Source organism: Nycticebus coucang, chromosome 21, assembly GCF_027406575.1.
Source record: "Nycticebus coucang isolate mNycCou1 chromosome 21, mNycCou1.pri, whole genome shotgun sequence".
Lineage (NCBI taxonomy): Eukaryota > Metazoa > Chordata > Mammalia > Primates > Lorisidae > Nycticebus > Nycticebus coucang.
In genome coordinates this window covers 16,409,777-16,424,509 of record NC_069800.1, presented here as the reverse complement: position 1 = coordinate 16,424,509, position 14,733 = coordinate 16,409,777, and the positions used below count along the sequence as shown (strand labels likewise).

Sequence of the window (14,733 nt, the reverse complement as noted above, 5' to 3'; positions counted from 1 at the left end):
TTGAAACTCATGACACCTGCAAAAAATTCAAACAGCAAATGAAGTACTAATACTTACAGCTAATGTTAGGTATTTTTCTCACCCGAGAAAAGATACTCCCCAGAGTCTTTTGAGGCTCCTCTGTGTTTGATGATGATCCACAGAGAATCAAACAAGTCAAAAGAGTGCATGATTCTATGGTTTTGTTTTGTTTGTTTTTTTGAGACAGAGCCTCAAGCTGTCGCCCTGGGTAGAGTGCTCTGGCATCACCGCTCACAGCAACCTCCAACTTCTGGGCTTAAGTGATTCTCTTGCCTCAGCCTCCCGAATAGCTGGGACCACAGGCACCCACCACAACATCCGGCTATTTTTTGGTTGCAGCCATCATTGTTTGGCGACCCAGGCTGGATTTGAACCTGCCCAGCTCAGTTGTGTGTGACTGGCACCTTAGCCATTTGAGCCACAGGTGCCCAGCTGATCCTATGGTTTTTAAAGAATAGTTCATGTAGGGCGGCGCCTGTGGCTCAGTCGGTAAGGCGCCGGCCCCATATACCGAGGGTGGCAGGTTCAAACCCGGCCCCGGCCAAACTGCAACAAAAGAAATAGCCGGGCGTTGTGGCGGGCGCCTGTAGTCCCAGCTACTCGGGAGGCTGAGGCAAGAGAATCGCTTAAGCCCAGGAGTTGGAGGTTGCTGTGAGCTGTGTGAGGCCACGGCACTCTACCGAGGGCCATAAAGTGAGACCCTGTCTCTACAAAAAAAAAAAAAAAAAAAAAAAGAATAGTTCATGTAAATGCACCCATGAAACTCCCCTGATCTTAGCTGTCAATGAGTAAATTTTACAGACTCAAGATTTTGACAGTGATCAACTAAGCAAACTAGTCGGAAGTAATTTCCAATTAAGTCACTTTTTCTTTGAACTATTATTCATTATTGAATAGGTGAAGAATATAAAATACATCATGCCCTTGACCAGTGCTGTCCAATAGAACTTCCTTTTTTTTTTTTTTTTTTTGTAGAGACAGAATCTCACTTTATCGCCCTCGGTAGAGTAGCTGGGGACTACAGGCACCCACCACAGTGCCTGGCTATTTTTTTGTTGCTGTTTTGCAGGGGCCGGGTTTGAACCTGCCACGAACCTGCCACCCTCGGTATATGGAGCCAGCACCCTACTCACTAAGCCACAGGCGCCACCCAAGAACTTTCTGTAACAGAAATATATCAGCTCGATGCCTGTGGCTCAAGCAGCTAAGGCACCAGCCATATACACTTGACCTGGTGGGTTCGAATCCAGCCTGGGCCCGCCAAACAACAATGACAGCTGCAACCAAAAAATAGCCCAGCCTTGTGGCAGGGGCCTGTAGTCCCAGCTACTTGGAAGATGGAGGCAGGAGAATCCCTTAAGCCCAGGAGTCGGAGGTTGCTGTGAGCTGTGATGCCACAGCACTCTACCTTGGGCGACAGCCTGAGGCTCTGTCTCAAAAAAAAAAAAGAAAGAAAGAAATATATCTGCTGTCTAATAAGGTAGACACTAGCCACCAGAAGCTACTGAGCACTTTAATATGACCAATTTGGCCGAAGAACTAAATTTAACTTTATAGCTATCTATGGCTTCTAGTTACCATGTTGAGCAGCGCAGCTCAACAATCATATAGGTCTACCTTAATTCCATTTTTTTGTTTTGTTTTGTGAGGGGGGGTTTGTTTTTTTTTTTTAGAGGCAGAGTCTCATTTTGTCGCCCTCAGTAGAGTGCCGCGACATCACAGCTCACAGCAACCTCCAGCTCTTGGGCTTAGGCGATTCTCTTGCCTCAGTCTCCTGAGTAGCTGGGACTTACAGGTGCCCACCACAATGCCCAGCTATTTTTTTGTTGCAATTTGGCCGGGGCCGGGTTTAAACTCGCCACCCTCGGTATATGGGGCCGGCGCCCTAGTCACTGAGCCACAGGCACCACCCTACCTTAATTCCTTTTATAGAAATGAAGGATATCAGAATTATTTCTCAATTTGTATATATTTTTATTTCTATGGAGGAAAAGGACAACAAAGTTTTATGAACTGTTATTTGTATAAGCAAGTTTTTTAAAGAAAGGATTTCAGAAAACAAGGCAGAGAGTAACAATTACTCGTTTCCAAATAATTCAGCTAGAACTAAACATTGATTATAAGTTCAGCCAAATCAGTGCCAAACAGCCTCTTTAATTTTTTTTTTTTTTTTTTTTTTTTGAGACACAGTCTCACTTTGTCGCCCTTGGTAGAGTGCTGTGGCATCATAACTCAAATGCTTGGGCTCAAGCGATTCTCTTGTCTCAGCCTCCCAAGTAGTACAGGCGGTCACCACAACGCCCAGCTATTGTTAGAGATGAGGTCTAGATCTGGCTCAGGCTGGTCTTGAACCTGTGAGCTCAGGCAATCCAGCCGCCTTGGCATCCCAGAGTGCTGGGATTACAGGCATAAGCCACGGAGCCAGGCCCTAAACAGCCTCTTTAAGAACATTTGTTCCTAAATACATTGTTCTAAAATACATCGTTTTCAGTCTTAATTATTTTTAATTATAAAAGTTGTGGCGGTGCCTGTGGCTCAAGGGGGTAGGACGCCAGCCCCATATGCCGGAGGTGGCAGGTTCAGCAGGTGTACCAGGCACCCCTCAGCCTGGCCACTGTGCCCCACCAGGCCCTGGGCCGCACCCAGTCCTCACCCGCTGACCCTGGGGGCATGAAGAGCCCTCCAGACCAACCCACCAACCCAGCCCCAGCCAAAAACTGCAAAACAAAACGAACAAACAAAAATAACAAAAGTAATACATGTTCAGTGTAACAAATTTAAATAACCCCCAGGTCGATAAACTAAAATAGAAACATCCACCACATTGTACCTACCAAAATTCCCATTTCTCAAAGATAATTGCTGTTACAAGTTTAGAGTATCTTTCTTTACTTTTTTCTTTGCCTTAAGGACATTTAAAAAACAAAAGACTTGGGGTTTTAAATGATGGCTCTGAATGTCCTTTATACATAAATGGTGTAGGAAATCACATCTCTTCAGGAAGCTCAGGTTCTGCAACCAAGTGTGAATTCACTGAAAATTACTGGTGATAATACTTACGAATCATAGCCAAAAAATACTGGTAAATGAAAAAGGTTTTTTTTGGCTGGGTGTGGCAGTTCACACCTGTAATCCCAACACTTTCAAAGGCTGATGCAGGAGGACAGCTTGAGGCCAGAGTTTGAGATCATCCTGGGCAACAGAGTGAGACTCCATGTCTACAAAAAAAATTTAAAATGAGCTGGGCATGTTAGTGCCTCCCTGTAGTCCCAGCTACTCAGGAGGCTGAGGTGGAAGGATTGCTTGAGCACAGGAATTCAAGGCTGCAGTGAGCTATGACAGTGCCACTGCACTCCAGCCTGGGCATAAAAGTGAGACACTGTATCTTTAAAAAAAAAAAACGGGGGGAGGGGTGACGAAGTATGATTAGAAGAAAACTGAATATTCCTTGAAAGAGATCTAAAGGACCACGGAAGTTAAAAAGCTGAACTCTAAACGGAAATTAAAAAGCTGAACTCTAAAGAATAAAATGTGAAGTATGGAAAGGTTATTTTAAAAAAGACAAAATTTTGTAACAAAATCTAAATTGTGTATTTAACAATATTGAAAGCCAATGATCTATTCCCCTGACATTAGATAAGACAACCCTACGGGTACCATGGCCCCTCTTGTCTCAGGACCTTTGCACATGCTGTTCCTTCTCCCTGGAATGCTCTTCCTATCCTACTTCTCCTAACATCCCTCATTCTTTAACTCAACTTCTCTTCAGAGATTTCTTGACACCCCAGATGAGTCAAGGTTCATACTCTAATGGCACTTTGTACCCACATTTCACGCATGTACACGTAGCACAGGTAATATTTACACATTTATTTATAGGATTATTTAGAGAATGTCTGCCCCACCCCCACAAGTCTGAACCCTTTATGAGGAGAAGGTCTGTGTCTGTTCTGCTCATCACTGTAACCCAAATGCCCCTACCAAGCAGGGCAGCATGGGGCTGATTCTCGACCTCCCTCTAACACCCTCTAAGGCACAAGATGCCAAAAAGGACTGTCTTCTACCCCACCAAGGAAGAGCCTACAGGCTGGGCAGATTCCCCAGAGGACAAACACACAGCGGGCAAATGGACGACAGGCAACAGGGATCTCCGTGTGTACACCCAGAACGCTGTAAATGGGGCCTGGCAGGAACGCTCACTCTGAACTAGGTGGTACCCAGCAATGATCCGAACACTATGAAGGGACTGAGCTAAAGATACTGTACCCAAATGGGCCACCACGAGTACTGATGTTTCTTTTCCATACTGAAAAGCTTCCCAGAAAAACATCTTCCCCAAACAAAACACTCCTCATGGACCCCATAAACTTCCCACTGGGGTGGACCCGAGCGACACAGTGTGCCAGAAACACACACGTGTCCAGCAACGGGCACAGGGGTGCCTCAGCACGTGCTCACACATCTGTCACACGCCACCCTCAGCACTGATCTGATGGAGAATTGGCCAAGTCACTGAAACACCTGCTACCTGAAATGGGAGAAGACAAGTACACACCTTCACAAACGTGTGCTCACTTCAACAGATCTTTAAAGTACGTAGCAATTGCCCTAGAGCAGTGGTTCTCAACCTTCCCAATGCCTTGGCCCTTTAATACAGTTCCCATTATTTCATTTGAAATTGTGTTCATTTTCATTTTCTTAAAATTTTCACAGACTTTATAAGGAATCCTCTAAAAGTCCCTGGCTAAGTAAATGCTTATGACCAAGGTGGCGGGCTTAAAGTTTTTGATTTACATTGTTATTGCCGGCCGGGCACAGTGGCTCATGCCCATAATCCTAGCACTGTAGGAGGCTGGAGGAAGTGGATTGCTTGAGCTCAGGAGTTTGAGACTAGCCTGAGCAAGAGTGAGACCTTGTGTCTACTAAAAAATAGAAAAATTAGCCAGGCATGGTTGTTCATGCCTATAGTCCCAGCCACTAGGGAGGCTGAGGCAAGAGGATTATTTGAGCCAAGAGTTTGAGGTTGCTTGTGAGCTGTGACACCACAGCACTCTACCCAGGGCAACTGTGAGACCATGTCTTAAAAAACAAACAAAAAACATTGTTTTGCCAAGTAACATATCCATATGTATAGGGGCTGGATATAATTCATGTACATACAGATTGTATATACACACATATTTCTCAAATTTTAAAAAAACACTGAAGACTTATTCCCATGAAAAATCAGAAAATTGGCAACACCTTCCCCCATGGCAACAATTTAGACCAGGTGTGAGCTTTCCACATAGCCCCGATGCCACCACTTGTCTTAGACAAATCTAGTCTGTTGTGCTCATACTGTGTGTGTGTATATACGTGTATACATGTGTTATGTTGTGTGTATGAGTGTATACATGTTTACGTATATACATGTCTGTATGTGTGTGGTGTATGTGTATATTCTGTGCCTCTTCCTGCCTAACCCAGCAGACCCCGGACTCAGCAGCCTTACATATCAGCTCCTCTCCACGTCTGAAAGACTGAGCGGCAGATGTCAAAGGTGACGACCCTAGTCTAGGTTTAATATCTACACATCCTGGGCCAGCTTGAAACAGCAACAGTTTTGAGCTCTAAACCAACACTCTGGACCATCAGCCATGTATTCTTTCCCCAGTAAAACAGAAAAGTTTTATTTCAAAGAGGAAAAGAATGAAATCCCTACAACGTGAAGCCTATTTAGTTTTGATCCGGAATGAGAATCAGGAAACCTGGGTTCTGTTTCCACCTTAATTCACTTCGGATAGAGAAGAGTGGTAAAGCTTATGTCTGTTATCAGAGATAATACAATTGTAGTTCACAGCAATTTGGAGAGATTTAGATTCTAGGAAAAATGGGAATGCTATTTGTAATTTAGATTGAATGTTAAAACTTGTGTTTGTTTTTCAGGCACATTTGTAACTTAACTGGATGTTTCATGTATCTAGTAAGTATCTGATAAGAGATATTATTACTTTACCCCTATATTGGGATGCAAAATAGCAATCATCCTATGCTGGTACTTTTAGCAAAGACTTGACCACACCTATTAGGTCATGAAACTCTGTGTTCTGAAAGTGACCACGGTCGGTGAATTTGTACAATTTGGCTTCCAACCTATCAGCCACTTCTTGTTGTTCCTTCCAGGGAAGGAAAGGGTCGTCAGTAGAGCCAAACTGCACAATGTAAGGGCAGTTGGCCTTGATCTTCTCCCACTGCCAGGGACGGCTGAAGTATCCTATGGAGGGCAAAAAAAACCTATCAGTGCCTATGGATAATCTCATTTTTTTTTTTTTGCAGTTTATGGTCGGGGCTGGGTTTGAACCTGCCACCTCCGGCATATGGGGCAGGTGCCCTACTCCTTTGAGCCACAGGTACCACCCAAGGATAATCTCATTTTTAAATGAACATTTAAAAATACCTTGTGAGGACCCAAGGATTAGAGCCTGAATGTGAGACAAAAGCACTTCTTTGGTTTTCACATCTGCAGGGCTTAATACCACAGCTACTGTGAAAAGGGAGTACAGGACTCAAAGAACACCAGGCCTGCAGGGTTCCAGCAGGTTACGGGTTGGAAAGAGGTATGTCACCACTCAAAGCACCTAACCTGCATCCACAGATGGGTGGTAAATCTTTCTCATACGCTACTGGATTTTTTTTTTAACCTATCTGAATGATAGTACTGTTTTATAACCTGAACAGACAGCCTATGTCTAGGGAAGGGCTTCTCTGGGGCTTCTGCCTTCATACTTACCACTTGCACGCTCATTTTCATCCCCCAAGTCTGATGTGTATGCAGACACTAACACAATAGCATATACTCGATGAATTTCTGCATACCTGGAGAGAGAAAAATCATGACAGCAAGTATATGTAATATTAAATCTGATCACTGAAAAGTCAGTAAGCTACTTAAAAACTCATTTTGAGGGCAGTGCCTGTGGCTCAGTTGGTAGGGCGCCGGCCCCATATACCAAGGGTGGCGGGTTCAAACCCGGCCCCAGCCAAACTGCAACCAAAAAAAAATAGCCGGGCGTTGTGGCGGGCGCCTGTAGTCCCAGCTACTTGGGAGGCTGAGGCAAGAGAATCACTTAAGCCCAGGAGTTGGAGGTTGCTGTGAGCTGTGTGAGGCCACGGCACTCTACCAAGGGCCATAAAGTGAGACTCTGTCTCTACAAAAAAAAAAACTCATTTTGATGTAGCCAAAGAAAACACATGCTACATGCTGTTGAAGTTAATATGAAAAGTAGTAAGGAAACTGCACAACTACAAGTCCAGTCTTGGCTACCTGATGAGCTCCTACTCATTTTTCAAGGTAGTCCAGACCTCTTCTGCAATCCTTTCCTAATAAACAAAAAAAAAGTGTAAGTATTCTCTTTGACATGTGCATTCATCCACCTTTAGTATGATCAGTGCTGCGTGGTTGGTTACCATGCAGACATCCAGGCTCAGTGCCAGCGCACATGTCCGATTCGGAGGGCTGTGAATGAGGCCCAAGAATCTGCATCTAGAGGCATGACACCTCCTCTAACCCAGGGGACTCCAATGCAAGTGGCCCATGAATGGCATTTTAAGAAACCCCGCACAACCCCTGAAATGTGCCTCTGTTTCCACACTCCACACTGCATTGTATTATTCATTTGTGTTGTACTTTATCCTGCTCCTTAAGAGCAGGCAGGAGTCTTCCTGATCTCTGTGTCCTGATGCTTAGTACAGACCCCAGAGGTGGACACCCAGCTAACTGTCTGCAGACAGTACCCTCCCCTCAACAATGACTAGGCTAAGACAAGTGTCGGAGCAGCAATAGTTTCAAGAGGCCTTTGTGCCAGGAAAGATTTAAAATTGGTATTTTGTTCTTGGGTCTACACTCGCCTCACCCCCAACCATTTATTTTGAAAAATATCAAACTTACAGAAAACTTGAAGAACTAAAGCATTAAGTTTACCACATTTCCATCTTACTTTAACATGCATGTACTAAGAACAAGGCCGTTCCTTTATATAACTACAGTACGATTATCACACCAAATAAAGACTAATATAGTAATATGTCTGCATTTTTGTACCAAAAATGTCCTTTAAAACTTTTAAAATACTAGGCCCAGTCGAGGATTGTGCATTGCATTTGGTTTTCGTGACTCTTTATAGTCACTTTTACATAGAGTAGAACCTCTGTAAGCTGACCACCCAAGAGACTGTAACAGACAGCTCAACTTACAGAGATGGTCAACCTTAAGAACGAGGCCTCCTGTACTGATATGTACCATATGGTACATGTCCAGTCAATGAAAATTTTCAACTTAAAGAGGTGGTCAATGTAGGGAGGTAGTCAGAGATGGGGGTTCTACTATATTTCTTTTTTTTTTTTTTTGCAGTTTTTATTTGGCGGGGGCTGGGTTTGAACCCGCCACCTCTGGCATATGGGGCCAGCACCCTCCTCCTTTGAGCCACAGGCGCCGCCCAGTTCTACTGTATTTCATTTAAATGACATTAAGAGTTTAAGCCAGTTGTCCTATACACTATACACTATCCCCTACACTGGAAACTGTTTGTTTCCTCACATTTCTGGCAAGGACACTACATTGGGCCACATTGTGTCATTGTCAGCCACATCCCGCAGCATGTGATGCCAGTCTGTCTCGTAATGGGTGGGATTAAGTTTGATCACTTGCTTAGGGTGATATCTACCAGGTCTCTCCATGGAAACGGCACAATTTCCCTTTGTGATTGATAAGTAATCTGCAGGGGGTCAGTCCTCTGTGACTGTAATTTCCTGTTCCCCTAGGAAAGACCTTAATCAAATGGTTTTCACATCCACATGTCTCCTCACCTCCCTTAACTTTCACAGTCAATTCTGAGAAGGTTGCTAATAATTTTGCTTAAAGTAAGTTCAGGGTCTTTAAAAGTACGTACATCTTTACTAGTTAATAGCTTGGGAAAAATTCAGTTGGCTTTGAGTTGGGACAGATTTCAATAAAGCGATCTCTTCGTTTTCCAGATAACTCCTAGCAACTAGGGTTGCACCATAGTCTTGTAGCTCCATACTGAAACGCATTATTCTTCTCTTAGCTGTGATCAGTGTGGCTGAAAGGGTATGGAATTTGGCACAATTCCCTGACATGCAATTCATCTGACAACGTGAGTGACTGCTTGAGACAAAAACAATTATCCTTTGTCATTCAGTCTAGCAAATATGGAAGAAACCCAACCCTTACAGGCTTATTCAACCAGCTAAGTCCTAGGTTGTATAAAGAGGGAAACCTGATGTTATAACAGAAAGCACTGGGCGGCGCCTGTGGCTCAGTTGGTAGGGCGCCGGCCCCATATGCCGAGGGTGGCGGGTTCAAACCCGGCCCCGGCCAAACTGCAACCAAAAAATAGCCGGGCGTTGTGGCGAGCGCCTGTAGTCCCAGCTACTCGGGAGGCTGAGGCAAGAGAATCGCTTAAGCCCAGGAGTTGGAGGTTGCTGTGAGCTGTGTGAGGCCACGGCACTCTACCGAGGGCCATAAAGTGGGACTCTGTCTCTACAAAAAAAAAAAAAACAGAAAGCACTAAGGATGTGCCTATGAATCCTAAGGACTGGGTTGATAGGTGAGTAGTGGGTAACAGACCTTATCCTCCAACAATACTTATTAAGCATCTACCCCAGGCCAGGCTCTCTAGGCACAGAGGTTTCAGCATCTGAAGGAACAAGTCCCATCCTCACAGAGCTTGCATTCCATTGGCAGGAGACAGGCAAGAAATAAACAGGAGGTCCTACAGTGAAAAGTGCTATAGATAATAAGACAGAAAGGAGATAGGAGCCAGTAGGGTGAGGCTACCATTTCAAACAGAGTAATTAGAGAAAACCTAACTAAGATGGACATTCAAAGCAGAGGCTTCAAGAAACAAACAAAGCCATGTGGGTGTCTGGGGACAAAGTGTCCCACATTGAAAGGTAAGAGAAAGCTAAGTTCAGCAGGTGTGGCATGTTCCAGGAAGTGCAATGAGGTCAAAGGGGAGAAGGGGAGATGGCAGAGATAGCATCACAGCAGAGTAATGGAAATCTGCTGGGGTTTGAAGCTGGTTTTTCTTTAAAAGGATCACTGTATCCCAGAAATAGCAATAATTTTTCAATCCACTAGCAAAACAAGGAAGCAATTAAAACCGTTTATGTTACCACTTTTGAGGCCAGCATTGTTCCTTCGGCAATAGAAACTTAAGATATAAACAAGGTATTTCCCAAACAAGCGTGGCTGGACCCCATGAAGTGGGTGGCAGTTCAATAAGGATCCCACCTCATGGCCGCAATGGCCCCAGAGCTGTGGCCGATGATGATGGTCTTCTCATCACAATGCAGCTCTGTTTCCATGAAGGGTAGCCAGATGCTCTCTCGAGCTGTAACTGAGGTTCAGGGTAATGAAAATGTGTGTCACTGGACAGGGACAGCCTCAGTCTAATGCTGTTCCCCCTTGCTAAGGAACAAATGATTATTCAGTAGTTCACAATTTTTAAAACTGCAGGACCACAAAAGGTTGTTTTAATAGAGCCAAAGATTTATGTGTTGCTTTTTTGAAAGACCCAAATCTGCAGTCTTTTAGTAAATGGTTTTTGGTTGTTTTTTTTTTGGCTGGCGCCGAGTTTGAACCCGCCACCTCCAGTATATGGGAGGTGTACTCCTTGAGCCACAGGTGACGCCCCGCTTTTATTTTTTATCATGTTCTTGTAAGGAAATACTGAGGTGATAATAAAATGTAACTTGGAAGCTTTAATGTAAACTTTCAAGCTTAAGAAAAAACTCTTGACAATATTGTGTCTAATATTCACCTACAATATATTCTTTCTTTCCAACAAAGAAGATTCTTGAGACAAGTCATGGGCACACCCAGAACAAAAGTGGCAATGCACATGTCATGATTTTAAATATTAGGCTCTCAAATTGATGCTGTAGGCAGGTATGTCCAATCTTTTTTCTTTTCTGCCACGTACTGGAAGATGACTTGTCTTGAGCCACACATTAAATACAAAACCACTAACGAAAGCTGATAAGCAAAAAAAAAAAAAAAAGGTCCATGCATATACACCATAGATAAGTATAATAGTTTTCAAATAATCTGCCTATGGCTCATGGGCCACTGGGCATCCCAATAAGTCTGATCCTATCTCTGCCTCAAATATAAGAACCACAAATTTTGCCTAAGATTATTTGCAGACTTAAAGAAGGGAAAATCAAATTGCTGCAAAGTTGCAAATTAAACTTTACCAAGCCTATGTGCTTTTCTTGTCCTTAATAGAATTTTCTATATTTTTTTGTATACTCTTCCCCAAGCTACTTGTCTTATTCATTCTTAAGTATATATTCATCTTTGGTTTCTCCACAATAATGTTTTCCTATTCTCTACCACAAAAATGGTAAGAGCAAAACCCAACAAGATGAGGCTATTTAAAAACAAGTTTAAAACTTACTTGGGTCAGGCATGTTTTTAGCCAAACACTGGAAACCAGGTATCTATGACAGGAGGGGGAAAAAAAGCCATAATAAAGAGCTTAATTACAACTGATACTTTGCCACTAAGAAATGAGACACCTGATATGATCTTTATCAATTCAATAAGCATTTGCTTATGAAATAAAGTGAGTTAAGTGCTATCAGTTTACATATGGATGTACAATTCCTCCTCACAAATCCCATCTGTATACTAGCCAGTCTGCTGATCTCTGTGCAGACAGACCTGTACTGCAGTGGTACATCTATATATCTCTCTACAGTCCTGTGTTGTAGAAAGGCATCAACAAATGTTCTAGACAAATTAGCTGGAGCCAAAGGGATGCTGTACCAGGAAGTAAGTAAAACCTGGTACAGAAACACAGAAACATTGCTAAATATTTGTTATTGCTTGAAACGACAGGAAGTTGGAGATCCCATCCTCTTGGAAGCTCCGACCCTGACCTTTTTGGTTTGTAGATCTAACCATGGTTTTCAGCCGCAGCTCTGAAATTCTGTTCTAAAGACCTACGCTTAACAATGGAGACTCAGAAAGCCAACTTGTTGCCTGGTTATTGAAGAGAGTTAAAAAAAAAAAGAAATCAGGGCCTGGCATGGTGGCTCACACCTGTAATCTGAGCACTTAGGGAGGCGGAGGCAGGTGGACTGTTTGGGCTCAGGAGTTCCATACAGCCTGAGCAACAAGGAGACCCCGTTTTTAAAAACTAGGTGGGCATTGTGGCCGGCACCTGTAGTTCCAGCTACTAGGGAGGTGGAGGCAAGAGGATCACTTGAGCCCAGGAGTTTGAGGTTGCTGTGAGCTGTGGCGCCACAGCACTCTGTTGAGGGCAACAGAGTGAGACTCTGTCTCACAAAAATAAAAATAATAAAATAAAATAAAAAATCAAGACATAGGGCGGAGCCTGTGGCTCAGTCAGTAAGGCGCCAGCCCCATATACCGAGGGTGGCGGGTTCAAAGCCGGCCCCTGCCAAACTGCAACCAAAAAATAGCAGGGCATTGTGGCGGGTGCCTGTAGTCCCAGCTACTCGGGAGGCTGAGGCAAGCGAATCGCTTAAGCCCAGGAGTTGGAGGTTGCTGTGAGCTGTGTGAGGCCACGGCACTCTACTGAGGGCCACAAAGCGAGACTCTGTCTCTACAAAAAAAATCAAGACATATTTCACCAAACTGATGCTAAAAAAATTTCAAGAATCACAAGACAACCGATAGTAGCCATTTTTATAAAGCTCACAAAGAAGCTTGTTAAAAGGATACGTATAGAGGTTGTAAAAGTACTTGAATTTTAAAAGGAGAAGCAGATGAAAAACAAATTTCAGGATGGCATGGGATGGGGAGACATACAGATTGTTTGGAAGATAACGTGTTGGTAATGGTCTACGTTTTAGTTTGGTGTTCATTACATTATGCTTCATAACTTACAGGCATGTTACAGACATCCTTTCCGTATATTAAGTATTACACATTTAATTTTTTTTTTTTGTAGAGACAGAGTCTCACTGTACCGCCCTCGGGTAGAGTGCCGTGGCGTCACACGGCTCACAGCAACCTCTAACTCTTGGGCTTACGCGATTCTCTTGCCTCAGCCTCCCGAGCAGCTGGGACTACAGGCGCCCGCCACAACGCCCGGCTAATTTTTTGTTGCGGTTTGGCCGGGGACTGGGTTTGAACCCGCCACCCTCGGCATATGGGGCCAGCACCCGAAGCAAGGAGCAATGAGGATGGCTGTGAAATTCCCCGGGAAGCCTCAAATCTACCCTGCAGCAGGGGCTGGGACGGGTGGGGGCTCGGTCCTTGCAGCTCTCAGGAGCGATTCCTCTGATTCTGAGGACCGAGCCTCAGTTTCACCCACCAGCATCACCGCCGCTGGTTCTGCAGTCGGAGGAGGCCGGGGAGGCGGCCCACAGGCTCCGGGGGAGGCGGGCGCCGCGTTCAAACTCCAGTCCCCGCTCCCCCTGCTCGCCCGGACTTCCCAGCGCGGCCGGGCCGGGCGCCTACCTGCTCCAGCTGCTGCTTCACCCAGCCGTACCAGCCATGGGTGGCCACGTCCCCGCCTCCGTTCCCGGGGACGATCACCGCCTTGCAGGGAGCAGCCATGAACGCGGTGCCCAGAGCAGGCGCGTCCCCGCGGCCTTCCGGGAACTGTAGTTCTGGGGACCCCGCGGGCCCGCTGGGGACTCTTGGGCCGTCGCTGCTCCTGAACCCAGCACCCTCGGTATGTGGGGAGCTGCAGGAGGCAGCCAAAACACACCTGGCCAGGTCCCCTCACCTGTAATCAACTCGCGCTTGCCTCTTTCCAGCGCTCCCGTTTTGCTCCCTTATTTAGGACAGCCTGTCACATGCCCTGTCGTGTTCTCCCGTCACTAGACTTCCTGAGACCTCCATAGGAAAGGGTGTCTTCAGTTTCAAACATGCAGAACATAGTCTCCACAATATAACCTGGGAACTGAAATTCATAGTATTTTCCTTCTGATTTCAAAACAGTTCTTAGAATAGTCAAGGTCAGCTCTGGTTAATATTTGTCATTGCTTGAAATTCTGTCCTTTTAAAAGGTAGCACCGTTGCCTCCCAGCCAGGTAGTACTGCCAACTGCACAAAGAAGAGCCAGGTGCCCTGGACAGCTGGGATGCAAAGGATTGTTTATTCTGCAGAATGCTGAGCAGGGAGATGGAAGAAACCCCTCAAATCTGCCTCTCCAAGAATTAGGGGGACACAGTTTCGGGGTTTGTGTTTGTTTTTGAGACAGAGTTTCACTTTGTTGCCCTCAGTAGAGTGCTGTAGCATCACAGCTCACAGCAACTTCCAACTCCTGGGCTTAAGCGATTCTCTTGCCTCAGCCTCCTGAGCAGCTGGGACTACAGGCACAGGCCACAATGCCGGCTATTTTTGTGTTGCAGTTTGGCTGGGGCCGGGTTTGAACCCAGCACCCTAGGTATGTGGGGCCGGCGCCCTACTCACTGAACCACAGGTGCCACCCAGTTTTATTGTTGTTATTTTGAGACAGGGTCTCACTATGTCACCCTCAGTAGAGTGCTGTGACATCACAGCTCACAGCAACCTCAAACTCTTGAGCTTAAGAGATTCTCTTGGCTCGGGGCCTGTGGCTCAAGCACTAAGGCACTAGTCACATACACCTGAGCTGGCAGGTTCGAATCCAGCCCGGGTCTGCCAAACAATGACGGCTGCAACCAAAAATTAGCCGGGCATTGTGGTGG

General features: G+C 45.2%; 1 protein-coding gene across 1 annotated transcript; it reads right to left on the bottom strand.

Annotated features, from left to right (window-relative positions):
- Window positions 1–752: 752 nt before the first annotated feature.
- Window positions 753–14,086, bottom strand: RBBP9 (RB binding protein 9, serine hydrolase). Its single transcript, XM_053574398.1, has 5 exons — window positions 13,517–14,086; window positions 11,484–11,526; window positions 10,316–10,421; window positions 6,794–6,879; window positions 753–6,277 (listed from the first exon to the last, which is right to left on the bottom strand). Exons 1-5 carry the CDS (start codon window positions 13,613–13,615, stop codon window positions 6,051–6,053), a joined length of 561 nt encoding a protein of 186 aa, XP_053430373.1. The 5' UTR covers window positions 13,616–14,086; the 3' UTR covers window positions 753–6,050.
- Window positions 14,087–14,733: the final 647 nt, after the last annotated feature.